Below are 20070 nucleotides of genomic sequence, written 5' to 3'. Positions count from 1 at the left end.
ATAAAACAACCTAGAATCTGCTTTTTTTAAGTACCAATGACATTGCGGTGCTTACTCAGCATCTGCTGTTCTGTTTTAAAGTTTAATGCATAGTTGTTCTAAAACAAGTGATTGCCTAGGACCAAAAATCAATTTTTTGATTTATCACATTTTCCCAAAACAACTACTCTCTCTCTCTCTCCCTCCCTCCCTCCCTCCCCCCCTCTCTCTCTCTCGCTGTGTGTGTGTGTGTGTGTGTGTGTGTGTGTGTGTGTGTGTGTGTGTGTAATTTGTAGCATAGCTGCTGTGTGCCAAAGATTCCAATAGTGTAGATTATCGGTTTGGTCTCTAAAGAAAGCGTATATGTCAAAGGAAAAGTAAGTTTCCAGCCAAATGATTGGTGTCAAGTTACATAAGTCATTTACAATTGTCTCAGAGGACATGCTTCATATTTGATCTTCTAAGACAAAAAGTGAATGCTTAACTGCAGCAGGTAAGGAATAATTAATTGCAAAACTGGCATTTTTACCATGACCAACTCAGAGAAAATTACTGCATAAAAAGGATTATTGGTCATAGCAACTTTTGATATATAAACCGTTATTTTCTAAGGATATGTCAGAATAACCAAAGCAAGGTATATCAAAGCATCCTCAAGACAGAACTGCAGCGTGATTTTCTATTATTATTGTGAATTGCGTCAATAAAATTACAATCAGCTAGGTGAGCACTGATTTTATCTGCCTCATGCTCTCAAAAACAAGACAAATAGAAAAATCTGCAGTCTTCCAGAAAATAAGTTTTGTTAAGTAAAAGCAGGTGATTATCAAATTCCAAATTAACATTTGTTATGTACTGTCAGCAACATACATTGCTAATAAGTAGGTAGAAAAAAACAACTGGGAAACCCAAAATCAGCTGTGAGGGAACATCCTTGTTCAGCTGGGTTCTAAATTAAGCATAAAAAATAAAAAATATAACAGGTTTACACTTGTTTACTAACAGCTTCTCTGTTCTGTTTCTTCCATATTCAACCCAAGGCTTATAGGTTTTTCTAGTACAGGATGGGGAGCCACTAAGAATGTGTTTTGCTAATATATATTTTTTTCTCAACATGTCTTGCATTCCGTTCTTGTACCATGTGACTGAGACAAACACTGTAATGATACTAAATTTAAATGTAGACCTAGCTTAATTTGCCCCGTTTGCTAGTAGTGCCCCTCATCACAATCTTAACGTACATTATTAAGTCATCCAAAGATGGAGGATTTCTTCAGGCTTCTGGTTTGTGGAACACTTCAGATACTATCCTGCATACCTGAGATTGAAACAGGCAGATATTTGTGCTGTTAGGATATATTCTGACTGTAGCTTTTCCTTTGCTCTGAGGGTTAGGGCCATAAATATGTACATTTAGCAAGCTTACAGTCCTAACAATGGAAAATCGCGCCTGCTAGCAAGGAAAAGGGCTTTGGAGCATTCCTTATTGAGATTTCAGTATGATTTACAACTTTTGCAAGGGGAAGAAAAATCAGATGTTAATTCTAGTGAGACCAGAGAGATTCAGATATTCCAACTCCCTGGGATATAAAAGGCAGAGACCTGCAATCTGTCACTGCAGCCTATCTAGAAAGTAATGATTAGAAAATACAGGTAGTCCTTGATTTATGACCACAACTGAGCCCAAAATGTATGTTGCTAAGCGAGTTTTGCCCCATTTTATGACTTTTTTTTGACATAATTGTTAAGTGAATCCTTGCAGTTGTTAAGTTAGTCACACGGTTGTTAAGTGAATCTGGTTTACTCATTATTGACTTTGCTTTGCTTGTCAGAAAGTCACAAAACACTGCAGTCATCATAAATGTGAGTCAGCTGCCAATTGTCTGATTTTTGATCACATGACTATGGGGATGCTGCAATGGTCATAAGTGTGAAAACGGCCATAAGTCACTTTCTTCAGTGATGTAACTATGAACGGTCACTAAACAAACTGTTGTAAGGCGAGGACTACCTGTAAAGTCCCTTTTTGAGGGAGATGGGCGGTTCAAAAATCTGAAGTAAAACTATTCTATTTTTCCTCTGGTCTACTTTGAAGGGCTGACACATTTAGGCCCCATTACCACTGTACATAGATTCTCTCAGTGTCGCATAACGTAAAAGAAAAACAACACTAGCAGTGAAAATGTAAATCATAAAAAATTGACAACCAAAATAGACAAACCTAAACTCCGGGAGGCATCTGGTGTCGGCCCTCAACGCTCTCTGGAAAAGCTGAATTTTAAGAAGTTTCTGGAAGGCGATCAGCATTGGGGCCAAATGCAGGCGGCCATTTTAGAGGCTCAGACCACTGACAGAAATATATCTTCAGGCCTTGGCTTTGCCACCTCCCCAAAATGGAACCCAGCTAACTGCTTTTCCTGGCAAGCTGCCCAGAGTCACCTTGTAGGTGTGATGCAGAAGTGGGTTTCAGCAGGTTCTGACCAGTTCTGGAGAACCGGTAGTGGAAATTTTGAATAGTTTGGCGAACCAGTAGTAAAAATTCTGACTGGCCCCGCCCCCATCTATTCTCTGCCTCCTAAATCCTAGCTGATAGGGAGGAAATGGGGATTTTGCAGTAACATTACCCTGGATTGGAGAGGGAATGGAGATTTTACAGTATCCTTCCCCTGCCATGCCCACCAAGTCATGCCCACCAAGCCTCACCACGCCCACCAAGCCATGACCACAGAACTGGTAGTAAAAATGTTTGAAACCCACCACTGGTGTGATGGATGGGGGGGGGGAGGAAGGAAGGAAGGAAGGAAGGAAGGAAGGAAGGAAGGAAGGAAGGAAGGAAGGAAGGAAGGATCAAAGTGATCAGGCTGATTCCAGTGATATGGCCCTGAAGATCATTCTGTCAATATTTGATAAAAGCTTGCCAAATTCAAGACAAAAACAAATTGTAAAAAAATAAAAACATTAGTAGAGCAATGAGCGTTCTGAACAGGGAGATTATATAAGTATTTGCAGAAAGTAGAAAGAGAGTTTCCTGCAGCTGAGGTAAATAGGAATATTTTTTTCAATTAAGAGAATATATTTAGTTTTAGTTTAGTTAGTTTATTTGATTTATATACCGCCCTACTCCCGAAGGACTCAGGGCGGTGAACAGCCAAACAATAAAATACATAAATACAAAAAATTTAAAAACCAGTTAAAATCAAATTAAATCATTCTGGCCCAGACAAATTAAAACACCCCAATAATTTAAAAACAGATTAAAATTTACATATTAAAAGAGGGAGGAGATTAGGCCAAGCCTGCTTGATGGAATAAAAAAGTCTTCACAGCGCGGCGGAAGGTACGCAGATCCAGGATCCTCCGTATCTCTGGGGGGAGCTCATTCCAGATGGTTGGTGCCCCCACAGAGAAGGCTCTCCCCCTAGGGGTCGCCAGCCGACATTGTTTGGCTGACAGCACCCGGAGGAGTCCCTCTCTATGAGAGCGTACTGGCCAGTGGGAGGCTATTGGTGGTAGTAGGTGGTCCCGTAGATAACCAGGTCCTAAGCCATGGAGCGCTTTAAAGGTGGTAACCAAAACCTTGAAGCGCACCCGGAAGACCACCAGGAGCCAGTGCAGCTCGCGCAGGAGAGGTGTCACATGGGAGCGCCATGACGCTCCCATTACCACCCGCGCGGCCGCACTCTGCGCCAGTTGGAGCCTCCGGGTGCTCCTCAAGGGGAGCCCCATGTAGAGAGCATTACAATAGTCCAGGCGGGAGGTGACGAGGGCATGAGTGACCGTGCATAATGAGTCCCGGTCCAGAAAGGGACGCAACTGGCGAATCAGGCGAACCTGATAAAAAATCCTCCCGGTCACGGCCGTCAAGTGTTCTTCTAAAGACAGCCGTGAATCCAGGAGGACGCCCAAGTTGCGAGCCCTCTCCGTGGGGGCCAGTGATTCGCCCCCAATAGTCAGAGATGGCGTCAACTGACTATATCGGGACGTCGGAAACCACAGCCACTCGGTCTTGGATGGGTTGAGCCTGAGCCTGTTCCTCCCCATCCAGATCCGTACGGCCTCCAGACACCGGGACATCACTTCAAGGGCATCGTTGGGGTGATCCGGGGTGGAGATGTACAGCTGGGTGTCGTCAGCGTACTGATGGTACTCCACCCTGAAACCACAGATGATCTCACCCAGCGGCTTCACATAAATGTTGAACAGGAGAGGCGAGAGGACCGACCCTTGCGGCACCCCACATATGAGGGGCCTCGGGGTCGACCTCTGTCCCCCTGTCAACACAGACTGCGACTGGTCAGAGAGAAAGGAGGAGAACCACCGCAACACAGTGCCTCCCACCCCTAACTCTTCCAACCGGTGCAGCATGATACCATGGTTGATGGTATCAAAAGCCGCTGAGAGATCTAACAGGACCAGGACAGAGGAGCACCCCCTCTCCCGAGCCCTCCAGAGATCATCAACCAACGCGACCAATGCCGTTTCCGTGCTGTACCCGGGCCTGAAGCCCGACTGGAACGGATCCAGATACGTCGTTTCATCCAGGTGCTGGGGGAGCTGTTTCGCGACCACACTCTCAACAACCTTCGCCACAAAACGAAGGTTGGAGACCGGACGATAATTTACCAACATTGCCAGGTCCAGGGAAGGCTTCTTGAGGAGAGGCCTCACCACCGCCTCTTTCAAGGCGGCAGGAAAGACACCCTCACCCAACAAAGCATTTATAATCCCCTGGAACCAGCCTCGTGTCACCTCCCGAGAAGCCAGCACTAACCAGGGACACGAGTCCAATAAACAAGTGGTCGCGTTCAGTCTACCCAGAATCCTGTCCATGTCCTCAGGGGTCACAGGATCAAACTCATCCCAGATAACATTCTCAAGACCTGCCCCAGTCCCTCCCCCTGAGACTACCCAGTCGGAGTCCAGATCTTCCCGAATCTGAGTGACTTTGTCATACAGATATTGAACAAAATCCTCGGCTCTACCCTCCAAGGGGTCCTCCCGCACTTCCTGGTGGAGCAGGGAGCGAGTCACCCTAAAGAGGGCGGCCGGGCAATTATCTGATGACACAATAAGAGCAGCAAAATAGCTACCTTTCGCTGCTTTTATTGCCACTAGGTAATTCCTAATATGAGATCTTACCAGTGTCCGGTCAGATTCAGAACGGCTGGCCCTCCAACTACTCTCTAGGCGTCTTTTCTGGCGCTTCAACTCCCTCAGCTCCTCGGTAAACCAAGGAGCTAAATGAGATCAGCGCCGGGTCAGATGCCGCAAAGGCACGACCCGGTCCAGAGCTCCAGCGGCCGCCCTATCCCAGGCGGCCACTAGGTCTCCAGTCGGGGCGTGTGCCAGAGCCTCAGGGAATGGCCCAAGCTCCATCTGGAACCTATCAGGTTCCATCAGGCGCCTGGGGCAGAACCATCTTACCGGCTCCGCCTCCCTGCGGCGGGGTGTAGCGGTTCGAAGGTCGAGACGAAGGAGAGAGTGATCAGACCATGACAAGGGCTCGGTGACTATATCCCCTATCTCGAGATCACTCAACCACTGTCCAGAGACAAAAACCAGATCCAGTGTGTTTCCCCCCGTATGAGTAGGGCCATGAATTAACTGGGTCAGGTCCATAGCTGTCATGGAAGCCATGAACTCCCGAGCCACCTCAGACGCCTCGCCCACGCACGGTAGGTTGAAATCCCCCATGACCATAAGCCTGGGGGTATCAACCGCCACCGCGGCGATGACGTTGAGTAGCTCGGGCAGGGCTGCTGCCACGTGGCAGGGAGCCAGGTACGTGATCAGCAAACCCATTAATTAATTCAATTTATATGCTGCTCCTCTCCGAAGACTCAGGGCGGCTCACAATACATTTTAAAAAATCATTATAAAAAAAACAAACAAACAAAAAACCCAGTACATAGGGTTCAGGCTTACCTCATTAAGCCTGGGAGTAACAATTGGGTATGATATAAATATACTACCCTTCTTCAGCTTCATGGCCACCACAGAAGATTAAACTTCTTGAGGAAAGTTCCAGAATATTAAAAGAGCCAATTTTGCATGGTGGAGAGGTGCTGGATTAAAAATCAACTGACTGAGGATTTGAATCCTCCCTTAGTCAGGAAAGCCAGCTGGGTGACTGGCCCAGACACTTTGCTCAATCCGCCTCACAAGGCTGTTGTGGGGAAAATAGAAGACAGGAACATTATGTATCCTGCCTTGGGTAAAAGATGGGGTATAATTATTTCTAGTGCCAGAAAATTAAAATGAGGAAATGTAAAACCACTTCAAATTTTTGTTTTGAACTTTTTGAAATGTTTTATTCCCTGGTAACTAGAATAAGCACAACAGACTATTCTCTCATAACATTTAATACAAGTTCATCATCATTAAGTGTTAGGCCAGTTTTTCTCAGCCCCTTGTCGTGATAACCTTTGTTTTCCCCCAATTTTTGCAGTCATACAGTAACTGTATTTTGTCTTTACAATTATATTGGCTAAAATTAGGTTCGCTCTATTAAAATCAAATTGATTTTAAACTGTTTATTAAAATTACATCAAAATCCGAATGCCCTGTCAAGGATTACAAAGGGCACATTGGATTTTTCTTGTGTAGAATTCTGCTCCAGGACATTTTCATTGGCAGAACTGATAGGGACCCATCTTTCTTCTACATCCCTTGACATTCTCCTTCTGAAGGTTAAGAAGTTCTCCAGAACATCCACGAAGGCATTCTTCCCGCTTGGATTGTTGCAATTCCCTCTACATGGGGCTGCCCTTGAGTTGCACCCGGAGGCTCCAGCTGGTCCAGAATGCAGCCGCGCGGGTTGTTATCGGAGCTCCTTGTTACTCCCGTGTAACACCTCTCCTGCGTGAGCTGCACTGGTTACCAGTGGTCCTCCAGATCCGCTTCAAAGTGCTGGTACTTACCTATAAAGCCCTCCATGTCTTAGGTCCAGGGTACCTGCAGGACCATCTCCTGCCTGCCTCCCACCGTCCTGTCTGCTCTCACAGGGCAGCTCTCCTCAGGATACCGTCGACCAGACAATGTCGTCTGGCGATGTCCAGGGGTAGGGCGTTCTCTGTGGGCGCCCCTACCCTCTGGAATGAGTTACCCACCGAGCTCCGGACGGTGCCTGATCTCCGTTGCTTCCGTCGGGGCCTGAAGACTTGACTATTTCAACAAATGGGCTGATTCAGATTCTTGGGTATTATTATTTATTATTATTTGATTTTAACTGGTTTTAATTCGGTTTTTTATTGTATGTTTTTGCTTGTGTTCGCCGCCCTGAGTCCTTTGGGAGAAGGGCGGCATATAAATATGTGCAAATAAATAAATAAAATAAATTCTGGTTGCTGCAAGTAAAGAGGGATCTGTGGGGATAACCTCTTGTTTTTCTAGCTGGATCTCTACAAGATTAGTGATCTTTTTGTGGACTGAAGAAAAACTCTTTGAGTTGGGGGAGGCATATTCACATGGTATTAGTACTGCTTTATAAAGCCTTAGTAAGTCCACATTTAGTATACTGTATCCAGATTTGGTCACCATATTATAAAAAAGATGTTGAGACTCTGGAAAGAGTGTAGAAAAGAGCAATAAAAATGATTAGGGGATGGAGGCTAAAACATATGAAGAATGGTTGCAGGAATTGAGTTTGTCTAATCTAGTGAAAAGAAGGACTAGGGATGACATTAGATCAGTGTTCCAATATTTGAGGAGCTGCCACAAAAAAGAGGGAGTCAAGCTATTTTCCAAAGTACCTGAGGGCAGGACAAGAAACAGTGGATGGAAACTAATCAAGGAGAGGAGCAACCTAGAACTAAGGAGATTTTTCCTAACAATGAACAATTGACTAGTGGAACAGCTTGCGTTCAGAAGTTGTGGATACGCCATCACTGGAGGCTTTTAAGAAGAGACTGGACAGCCACTTGTCTCAAATTGTATAGGGTCTCCTTCTTGAGCAAGGGGGTTGGACTAGAAGACCTCCAAGGTTCCTTCCAACGCTATTATTTTGTTATTTTGTTATTCTGTTTACATATTTGAATCCAGCTCTGTTTGTCCAGTTGGTTTGTTCACATGATCAACCTGAATTTATTACTTCAGATACTAACTTTTGTTGTTGTTCCTTATATGAATACAAGTATGGTGATACATATTTGAGCAGTGTGAGAAGGAAGTGTTTAAAGACTTGTCTATTAATGTTGTTCCCCTCTGTTCATCTGCATTTATTTCTAAATAGTAGTTAGGTGCCATGACATAAAAAAAGTGTGGCCTTTCTCAGAAATTATGATTAACTTGTATGTGTAACTTATTGATCTGACTAGCTGCTAATGTATTTCTTAACTTGAATTAGAGGCTATAAGAGGCTTTTTGGTTTGTATTCAGAGATCACCTGGGGTGAAATTCATGTTTAGGCAGAAAGCCAATGAAAAACTGCCTATCAGATTGCACTTGAGAGTCGTATGTAAGTCTTGTGCCCAGGCACCAGGCTGATCAGGAATATCTTCTGGAAAATGTGCTGCATGAATGGGCACCTTGCCCAATTATTTATCCCATGAAAGACAAGAACCCCTCAGTGTAGGGTGTGGTGAAGAAGCAACAGACAGGAACTGCTGCCAGCAAACATGACTGAGTATTTGAGCTTCCTGTTTTTGGCTTTCAGTAACCATTTCATGAGCAATCCTCTAAACACAGAGATCAGGCATAATTTCAGCACTTCTGGACTAGCCATCTTAATGCAAACAGTACATTGAAAATCCTAATGGAAGAGTCATAAAATGGATGTCTTACTTACGCAGAACTTTCATAAAACTACAGACATGGAAGAATTTCTCCCTCTTTTATCTGGTGGTGTTTTCCCATTTTCCCAATATACATATATATGTCTACTCAAACACTATCAATTTGGCCCTATGCATGATTCTCCATTTCTCCAATTCAGATCAGTTTATAGGTATAAGATCAGTATTTATAGATCAGTGCCTAAAAGTATAGGGATCTACTTTTAATCTCTCTGGGCATCTAAAATTCCTGATTATATGAAAGGAAGTTCATGCCTTGTACCCAAATGTATGTCTGAATAGAATCAACATGAAATGATAGAAGGTGTTGAAGCTACAGAAACCTTGGGGGCAAGTAATTATGCAATGTTGGAATTCAACATTATGCAAGCACAAGTAGTAGAACAAAATCAAACTAGTGTCTTGGACTTTAAGAGAGCTAATTTCAATAAACTTAGATAGAGCTTGGGAAGGATTCCATGGATGAGAATCCTCAAGGAGAAAACAATTCAAGAAGCTTGGGAAATTTTGAAAAGTGAGATTATAAAAGCCCAGTCTAGCACAATACCAATGAAGAAGAAAAATAACAGCTCTCAAAAGAAACCAGCATGACTCCATAAAGAACTCTGACAAATTGAATGGCAAAAAGGACAAGTATAAAAAGTGGAAAGAGGGTAGGGTTCAAATTTTAAAAATTCCCCTACCGGTTCTGTGGGCATGGCTTCTTGGGGGGAGGTCATGTGACTGGGTGGGCATGGCCAACTCAACATCACTCACATCGAGGGGCTCCTCACTGGCCCCTCCCCTCCCAGCCATTCTTTGTCATGATTGGCAGGAAAATGAGGAGGGGACTATTCCTGCCTACCATCCTTCTCTCAGTCTGTGCTGAGATTGAGGAATGGATGACAGGCAGGAAATCCGCTTCCCCATTTTCCTGCCTTTCACAAAAACGGCTCTATTCCAGCTGCTTCCCCCCCCCCATCCCTCTCCCTCCTGGGGACTACCTTAAAAGGGACAGGCTGCAGCAGCTCCATTCTGAATGGAGAGAGAAAAGTTAGCATTCTCTGTGCTGCATTTAACATTGAATTCTGTGGAACATCAAGCAGCCGGAAGAGGTGAGCAGTGACCAGTTGGGTGTGGGTGGGGCCAAGGAGAGCTAATTACTACTGGTTCGGCGAACTGATGCTCATAATCCCTAGCAGTTCGCCCGAAGTGGTCCGAACTGGTAGGATTTCACCCCTGAAAGAGGGGCATATAACTAAGACAGAATATCAGCAAATAGCCTGAGCCTGCAAAGATGAAATGAGGAAAGCTATGGCTCACAACAAACAAAGGCTTGTGACAAAAGTAAAAAATAACAAAAAAAAAAAAGCTTCTTCCAATACAGGTGAAACTCGAAAAATTAGAATATCGTGCAAAAGTTCATTTATTTCAGTAATACAACTTAAAAGGTGAAACTAATATATGAGATAGACTCATTACATGCAAAGCGAGATAGTTCAAGCCTTGATTTGTTATACTTTTGATGATTATGCCTTACAGCTCATGAAAACCCCAAATTCACAATCTCAAAAAATTAGAATATTGTGAAAAGGTTCAATATTCTAGGCTCAAAGTGTCCCACTCTGATCAGCTAATTAAGCTATAACACCTGCAAAGGGTTCCTGAGCCTTTAAATGGTCTCTCAGTCTGGTTCAGTAGGAATCACAATCATGGGAAAGACTGCTGACCTGACAGGTGTGCAGAAAACCATCATTGACACCCTCCATAAGGAGGGAAAGCCTCAAAAGGTAATTGCAAAAGAAGTTGGATGTTCCCAAAGTGCTGTATCAAAGCACATTAATAGAAAGTTATGTGGAAGGGAAAAGTGTGGAAGAAAAAGGTGCACAAGCAGCAGGGATGACCGCAGCCTGGAGAGGATTGTCAGGAAAAGGCCATTCAAAAGTGTTGGGGACTTTCACAAGGAGTGGACTGAGGCTGGAATCAGTGCATCAAGAGCCACCACACACTGACGGATCCTGGACATGGGCTTCAAATGTCGTATTCCTCTTGTCAAGCCGCTCCTGAACAACAAACAATGTCAGAAGCGTCTTACCTGGGCTAAAGAAAAAGAGAACTGGTCTGTTGCTCAGTGGTCCAAAGTCTTCTTTTCTGATGAGAGCAACTTTTGCATCTCATTTGGAAACCAAGGACCCAGAGTCTGGAGGAAAAATGGAGAGGCACACACTGCAAGATGCTTGAAGTCCAGTGTGAAGTTTCCACAGTCTGTGTTGATTTGGGGAACCATGTCATCTGCTGGTGATGGTCCACTGTGCTTCATTAAGTCCAGGGTCAACGCAGCCGTCTACCAGGAGATTTTGGAGCACTTCATGCTTCCTTTCACAGATGAGCTTTATGGGGATGCTGACTTCATTTTCCAGCAGGACTTGGCACCTGCCCACACTGCCAAAAGTACCAAAACCTGGTTCAATGACCATGGGATTACTGTGCTTGATTGGCCAGCAAACTCGCCTGACCTGAACCCCATAGAGAATCTATGGGGCATTGCCAAGAGAAAGATGAGAGACATGAGACCGAACAATGCAGAAGAGCTGAAGGCCGCTATTGAAGCATCCATAACACCTCAGCAGTGCCACAGGCTGATAGCATCCATGCTATGCCGCATTGAGGCAGTAAATGATGCAAAAGGGGCCCAAACCAAGTACTGAGTAAATATGCATGCTTACACTTTTCAGAGGTCCGATATTGTTCTATGTACAATCCTTGTTTTATTGATTTCATGTAATATTCTAATTTTCTGAGATTGTGAATTTGGGGTTTTCATGAGCTGTAAGCCATAATCATCAAAATTATGACAAATCAAGGCTTGAACTATCTCGCTTTGCATGTAATGAGTCTATCTCATATATTAGTTTCACCTTTTAAGTTGCATTACTGAAATAAATGAACTTTTGCACAATATTCTAATTTTTCGAGTTTCACCTGTATGTTAAAAACAAGAAAAAAGTCAAGGAAACAATTGGTCCATTGCTGGGAGAAAGTGGCAAGAAAGTGATAAACAGGGAGAAAGCAGAACTACTTAACTAGTTTTTTGCATCTGTCTTTATACAAAGGGAAAAAACAGTCCAAACAGGGAAGAAAATGGTAAGTGAACACCTGTCTACCCTAGACGAGTTCAAATCACCAGACTAGATGGATTACACAGCAAGTTTCTGAAGAAACTGGCAGACGAGATCTCAGAACCACTGAATTATATTTTTCAAAGATCCTGGAGCACCAGGGAACTGCCAGAGGACTGAAAAAGAGCTGACTGAAAAAAAAATGTAGTTCCCATCTTCAAAAAAGGGAAAAAAATAGATCCAAGAAACTGCAGACCTATCAACCTGACCTCAGTACCAGGGAAGATTCTGGAAAAGATAATCAAGCAACGAATCAGTGAACACCTAGAAGAAAACAAAGTAATAACCAAAAGCCAACATAGCTTTTGGTTATTAAAACAGATCATGCCAGACTAGAAAGAATGCCAGACTGCATTCTTTGACAAAGTGACAAAATTAGTGGACCTGAGGAATACTGTCGATATAATTTACTTGGACTTCAGTAAGGTATTTTATAAAGTAGACCATAACCTACTACTAGATAAAGTAGGTTAGACAGCATCACCACCAGATGGATTCGTAACTGGCTGGCCAACGGCACTCAACATGTAGGGAGGTATGCAGTGAGGTACTCCAGGGCTTGTTTTAGGCCCAGTGCTCTTCAACATCTTCATCAATGATTTGGATGAGGGGATAGATGGGGAACTCATCAAATTTGCAGATGACACCAAACTGGCAAGAATAGCCAACACTCCAGAAGATAGGCTTAAGATACAGAAGGATCTTGACAGACTTGAACATTGGGCGCTATCTAACAAAATGAAATTAAATGGTGAAAAAAGTAAGGTTCTACATTTAGGCAAGAAAAACAAAATGCACAGGTACAGTATATTGATACCTTGCTCAATAGTAGTAACTGTGAGAGGGATCTTGGAGTCCTAGTGGACAACCATTTAAATATGATCCAGCAGTGTGCAGCAGCTGACAAAAAAGCCAAAACAGTTTTAGGCTACATAAACACGAGGGATAGAATCAAGATCACGTGAAGTGTTAATACCACTTTATAATGCCTTCATAAGACCATACTTGGAATACTGCATTCAGTTTTGGTCGCCACAATATAAAAAAGATGTTGAGACTCTAGAAAGAGTGCAGAGAATAGCAACAAAGATGATTAGGGGACTGGAGGCTAAAACTTATGAAGAATGGTTGCAGGAACTGGGTATGTCTAGTTTAATGAAAAGAAGGACTAGGGGAGATATGATAGCAATGTTCCAATATCTCAAAGGCTGCCACAAAGAAGAGAGAGTCAAGCTATTCTCCAAAGCACCTGAGGGTAGAACAAGAAGCAAGGGTGGAAATTAATCAGGGAGAGAAGCAATTTAGAACTAAGGAGAAATTTCCTGACAGTTAGAACAATTAATCAATGGAACAACTTGCCTCCAGAAGTTGTGAATGCCCCAACACTGGAAGTTTTTAAGATGATGTTGGATAACCATTTGTCTGAAGTGGTGTAGGGTTTCCTGCCTAAGCAGGGGGTTGGACTAGAACACCTCCAAGGTCCCTTCCAAGTCTGTTATTCTATTCTATGTAGAGGTTTAACATATAAAAGCTTGATCTGAATTTGTGCCATTGCCAGGTTGCCTTTCATTGGTGAGAAACACAATAGCATGTTTTAAAAATAACTTGTTTGTAAAAAAAATAAATGTGTGTGCTATAATTATCAAAATGAAATGTTTTGTTTCCGTGTTAACCATTCAATACTAGACCAAAATATGATTGGTTTGTTGAGATTTAGTGAGTTCTGTGAAACTATCCAGTTTTGGGTTAGCCAACAAGTCATGGTTGAGCAAAATGTAGCTTAAAACATGTTGTCTGATTTAAAACTTAAATAATGAAGCCTGAAATATAGTGGTATTTTTTTCACATACTTTCTATAAGATTCTGTAGCAACAGTGCAACAGTGCAAATGGGGGATGTGTATAGTACATAGTGTGCAGTAAATTTTCAGTTAGCTTTAGAAGGATTACTTTTTCCTGTGACAGTGGTTTTCCTGACTTTCATGATGGAAGTTTTTTTCTGGCAAAAAGTTGGGAATGAGTTCATTTTTAATTGTAATTTTAATAGCAACATATGTTTGAAACGTAATAAAGATGATGAAAAATAGATTTCCAACAGGGTGTGGTTTTGTGGGTAGCATTAGACCTGAACAATTATGACGATAGTAACCTCAAGAGATGGAACAGCCTTTTGAATACAATAGAGTTACTTAAGTACCTATGAACCCCAAATTAGTTTCTGTATACTTCAACATCTGTTTGCTCCCATGTTTTATAAAAATTATCAGAGTTGGTCTAATAAGATAATTTCTTCCACCTCCACCCCAACTTTTAGGCAATTGTTTCCAAATGGGTTCCCAGAGGAATACTTCTTAACAGCCACATTCCGTGTCAGAAGAAACAGCAAAAGAGAACGCTGGTATTTACTGCAGATTTTAGATCAGCATAATTTGCCACAGGTTAGAACAAATTGAGTTATTTGATATTGTTATTTCTTTATTTGTGTTTGTTCACTTGTTTCCTATTCCCATCTCCAATAAAATGATACCTACAACTTTATGAATTGCTAGATAGTCCCCCCCAGATTGTGCAACTATTGATGTGGCTTGGATACAACAGTAGTCATTTTTCAAATAGCAATTAGAGGATGATTTACATATGAGTAATGGAGTCGTGGGATGGTATGTATTGGGAAGTGGAACAACGTGCCTCCAAAAGTTGTGGATGCTCCAACACTGGAGGCTTTTAAGAAGAGATTAGACAACCATTTGTCTGAAATGGTATAGGGTTTCCTGCCTGAGCAGGGAATTGGACTAAAACACCTCGCAAGGTCCCTTCCAACTCTGTTATTCTATTCTATTCTATGTTAACATTTTGTCTTTTAGTTTGAAGAATATTGAAACCTGTAGAATATAACAAATTAAAAAAAACACAATAAAAATGAAAGGTTGGGGTTTGATGCTTAATAACAAGGTTGCATGGATAAATATGCAAGAGACAGATTCAGAAAGCTTAAACAAGTAAAAGATGCATCCAGATGTGTCAGGGAAAGTTTGGACTTCCACCAATTGATTTTTTTTAAAGTTTTTAATAGTTTAGTACATCCCATTCCACCCCATTTCTTACTGGAGCCCTGGTGGTACAATGGTTAGAATGCAGTATTGTAGGCAAACTCTACCCACAGCCTGGAGTTCAATCCTGACAGGGCTCAAAATTGACTCAGTCTTCCATTCTTCTGAATTTGTTAAAATGAGGACCCAGATTGTTGGGGGCAATATGCTGATATTGTAAATCACACAGAGAGTGCTGTAAAGGACTATGGGGCATTATATAAATCTAAGTGCTATTGCTATTGCTACTGTAGAGTCCCCTGCTCTTCTGGGGAGCTTTTAGAGGGCTGAGCGGCTGCATCAGGAAGGAGGAGGAGGTGAGAAAGCTTCACTATCTGAGAGAATGTGACCTGTGATTTCAAACATTACGAGCATGTATTGACTTCTATGATTTTATTCTCTTCTTCACTGTCTTGCAGTTTATTTCATTTTGAAAGCACTGAAATTTGTGTGTGTATATATTTTTGTTTAGGTTTACATCTCAGTTGATGGTTTAAAAAAAGCTATAGAGTATGTCATGCAATCCACCCAGCGGAACTCCCTGCACTATGTCTTTAAAAGCCGCAAAATCTATCCTATCTTTGATCGTCAATGGCATAAGCTTGGTATCAGTGTACAATCAAAGAAGATTTCTCTTTATGTGGACTGCAGCTTAGTTGAACAAAGGATGACTGAAGAAAAAGCTAGTCCTGACATTCAAGGAAAGATTCTCATTGCTACTCATTATTTAGACGGTAAACCTGTAGATGTAAGTGTTCATGTCCATGTTTTAATGAATTAAGTGGTTTTATGCTGCTTTAATGGAAAAGGAAGTTGTGGGTTTTATTGTTATGTTATTTTTGTTTATTGTTCTGAATTTTTAAGTGGGTAAATGATAGGTAGGTAGGTAGGTAGAAGATAGATAGATAGATAGATAGATAGATAGATAGATAGATAGACAGATAGAGAATGAATGAATGAATGAATGAATGAATGAATGAATGAATGAACGAATAAATGACATCAAATTGGTGAGCTGGAAAAACTTGAATTATTTCTGCTTATGAATTAAATCAGTTTTGTTGATGAGACACATTGCTGGAAAAGGAAGGGAAAATAATTATCTCTTATTTTTTCCTGTTCCTATAATTTCCTGCTCCCTAAAACATTTTTCTAAAGCTTGGAACCCTTCAAAAATAATTGGAGACATTGAGACTGAAGGAGAGAAGTGGGAATAAACCAAAATTGCCTCATCTCTTCTTCAAGTAGAAGCTTCTCCAGAAAAAATAATTACCGGTACATCATTGAATGAAAGGAGCCTTGCATCTATAGAATATCATATCTGAATCCAGACATATCTATTTTATATATGTTTAGAAAGCAGACATTTTGCAATTTTGATGCCCTGAGATCCTTAGAAATGAAGTCTGAATCCTAAAAGCAGCAAATATTTCTAGAGTGTTATCTCTTCTGTGTTGCAAATATCAAATGCAACCTCAGGTTTAACTTAAAGTATTCTGAAAACTACTTATATAGTAGGAATTAAGTTACAGTAAAGAGGATACAGTGGCACATTTAAGGAAACACATCGGTTTTAATACACATTCTATAATGTACTAAAAGTAAAATAATTTTAGAAATTTTCTTTTTAATATAATTTTATTAAGAATTTTATTTACGGTAAAAACTAATGCAATCTAAACTTAGAGAAAGAGAAGGAAGAATAAAAAACACAGGAAAAAGGAAAAAAGGAAATATATAAAGAAGTGGCTTTCAACCTTCATCACAAGTATAAACACATTTAATACATTTTCATCACCACTACCATAAGGTTAAACAGATAACTTTTTATTCCATATCTTGTTTATAAGCAAATACATAAAACAATCCTGATGTCAGCAGAAAACCATTAATTTTTTTCTAATCTTTTGTGATACCTTCTTCTTCTTCTTTTTTTTTTTTTACTTAGAGACCTTATTTTTATGTTCGTTTATTTTTATGTTACATCTTATGTTTTAGAAAAGATCAAAAAGAACTTGACCAACTGTTTTTTTGTTACACTTTGATAACCTTGACAATTGTGGCTTGCCTCACACATCATGAGAATCTCCACCTTTGGAACTGCCTCAATCCACTCTCCATTTATCAGGGTCAGGTTTCCACATAGCCCGATTCCCTCTGCTTTCCAACTTGGAGAGTTTAGTTTAGTTCTGCAATTTCTCTGGAATGAAGTATATTGAATTATAAACTTGTCATTAGCTCCTAATTTTTCATAACCAATTTTGTTGTATACATGATATACAATGACAATAAAGGCTATACTATTAGGGCTTCCAATGCAATCAAATAAAACATATTTTCTGGACTTTCCTCACAGGTAACAGTTCAATCCCTTAAAGTAATATATATGACATTTTGTCTGTCTCCTCAATTTTAAAGAGATTATCATATTGCCATCTCTACTTTATTTTTCTTATAGGAAAGATGTTTCTCTTTTTTTCAGCCTACTGATAAAGAAAGAACTTACATATCTCTGTCTTCCAGCTTCCCTTCCATTTCTAGAATAAGGAAGATATTCTACTGTATTCTCCCTGAATTAAGATCAAAACCCTTTGGACCTATGGCTATTCCCCTACTTATCTTTTTTTATCTTAAAAAGTAGCTTTTAGTGGCCATGACTTCAATTAATCAGGCTGAAGAACCATGTGTCTTATGAAAAGACTATCCATTTTTTTAGAGACAAAATGTTTTTATTGTCCAACTTCCTAATTTTTTTTTTTACTTGAATTAGGATATAATATTTCTTACTTTTTGTCCTAATTCCTCAGCTGCATTGAAACATCTCTGCTTTTATTGGTTATCCATCATGTTCTTGCTTTTTATCTGGACCATATGGCATTCTTCTGAGACTTTGTTTTTTCCGAGGTCATTCTAAAGGCCATGGTTTTCTATTCAGCACTTCTCCAGATGGATCATCTGCTGCAATCTAACCAAACAGCTGTGCCTTCTTCCAATCTATGATCACTCCAAAAGAATCAACAGCTTTCCTCCAGAGTATTCTACTGCTGGAGCAATGTTGAGTAGTTACATGGGTAAACCCTTTTGGTTTTATTCAGCATCAAAGCCTGAATATTTTTTCCCAGAAGGATGTGGCCTTTGGAAGAATATGGCACCTTTTTAATCAATTAATGATGACTAGAACCTTGTTCAACAACGGTAATATTAAATTCATAAACTTTGAACAAAATGGCATCTAATATTAAAACATCATATATAATGGAACCTCTATTCCATTATATATATTATTATTTCAGTTAATTTATAAAGCAATGTTATCAAACAAAAACTGTCCAAAATAAATGTGAAATAATCCTACTGATAGTTTTACAACATAATATATATGACATATAAAGAAAAATGTTACGAGAAAGCTGAAAGATTTAATTGATGTGGTCTGAAGTTTTTAATGTGACTGTGAGATAGATAAAAGTGCTTTCCATATAAATTGTTAGTTATGTTTAAGGAAATTGTGTTTTCTTCACAAGAAAATAGCTACAGCACTTCAATTGTTTCATGTATGATAAGTGATTTAATATTTTTCTTTTTATAACTTGATAACCAACTTATGAACCTTTCCAATATTGTCCATTCAGTTAATTTTCACAGTAGGAGTACAGAGAAGAAAAATATAACATGTTCCTATTTATTTATTTATCCTTTCCTCATTTTTCATCATTGTACCCTTCTTGCCCATTGCCTCTGTTTTTTGTCACATTTCCTTCATTTCTTAATCCTTTTCTTTTTTTCCAAAGGTCATCGTAGATTCTTCCATCTGGTTTCTTTTTCCAGAGATTAAATAAATGTCTCACAGAACAGTTAGCATACAAAGAGTCTGCTACAGCATGCACATAGTATATAGGGTATAGTATGTATGGAAAAAACCTCTCTTGGAAAAAGTACTTTATTTCTTAGAAGGAAAGCAATTTAAAAATATTATCTTTCCACCCCATCCCCCAGGTCAGTTTTAGGTATAGAAAGTTCAAGCTTTCTTGTATTGTGCAGATGGTTCTGTATAAAGCCTAGACCAGTGATGGCTAACCTTTTCCAGACTGAGTGCCCAAAGTGTACACACACACGTGTGCACCCCCAAAATGCAATGCACCCCCGTTCATGTCCCCACCCCTGCCCATACCCCCCCACACGCACCCCACATTCCCACGCATGCACGTGTGACCCCCTGCATACATCCTGCATACACCCTGCCTCCCTGCGCATGCATGCACATCCCTATGCGCCCCCATATGTGCGTCAGAAACCTGAAGGCCAGCTGGCTGGCGGGAGGTGCGCATGCATGTGCAGCAGAACTGAACTGGGGCAACGGCTTGCATGCCTTCAGAGAGGGGGCTCTGTGCCACCTCTGGCACATATGCCATAGGTTCACCATCACAGGCCTAGACTAAAATATATTCAAATTAATATATTATTAAGAGCATGTTAGGTATTTTCTTTTTTCAGTTTTCCGATTTAAAACAGTGCTTCTATTAAATGGGTAGATAGATGGATGAATGGATGGACGGACAGACAGACAGACAGACAGATTAGAAACTGTAGGTAGGAAAAGACAAATAGAGCAGCCTGGTTTAGTGACATGTAAAAAAAAAATCTAGGAGACTAGTGGATTAGTAGACAAACACAGGAAAGTAACTAAAACATCTTAGGCTTCTTTAGCAAAAATAAGACTGTACATCTAGATCACAGGATTTCATTGTGTTCTGTGGTGGCTCATCCACACCTGGCATATTGTGTCCAGTACTGGTCACTGCACTTTGAAAGGAACATGGAGAGGCCAGAAGAGAAATATAGGAGAACCCAAAGGTTCTTTTTCAAGAGGCAACTGGATTTTCTTGTTTTTCTTTCAAGATGTTTCGGTTCTCATCCAAGAAATTTCTTCAGCTCTTGAATGAGAAGCAAATGTCTTCAAAGAAAAACAAGAAAGCCCACTTGCCTTTTGAGAAAGCACCTTTGGGACAACTGTGACCTGGATGACTGAGAATCTCCATAGACAAATAGAAGA

General features: G+C 40.8%; 1 protein-coding gene across 1 annotated transcript in view; it reads left to right on the top strand.

Moving 5' to 3' along the window:
- Nucleotides 1–20070, top strand: part of COL19A1 (collagen type XIX alpha 1 chain) — a 170385-nt gene that overhangs the window by 33374 nt on the left and 116941 nt on the right. The window contains exons 4-5 of the mRNA XM_070954645.1: nt 14243–14366; nt 15490–15765. Coding sequence (XP_070810746.1) covers nt 14243–14366; nt 15490–15765 — 400 coding nt within the window. The remainder of the gene's footprint in view (nt 1–14242; nt 14367–15489; nt 15766–20070) is intronic.

The sequence above is a fragment of the Pituophis catenifer genome, unplaced genomic scaffold (genome assembly GCF_029215685.1).
Source record: "Pituophis catenifer annectens isolate HBS135680 unplaced genomic scaffold, rPitCat1.0.hap2 SCAF_1, whole genome shotgun sequence".
Taxonomy (NCBI): domain Eukaryota; kingdom Metazoa; phylum Chordata; class Lepidosauria; order Squamata; family Colubridae; genus Pituophis; species Pituophis catenifer.
Note: the sequence above shows the minus strand (reverse complement) of the source record. Positions and strands in the feature narration are given on the sequence as shown.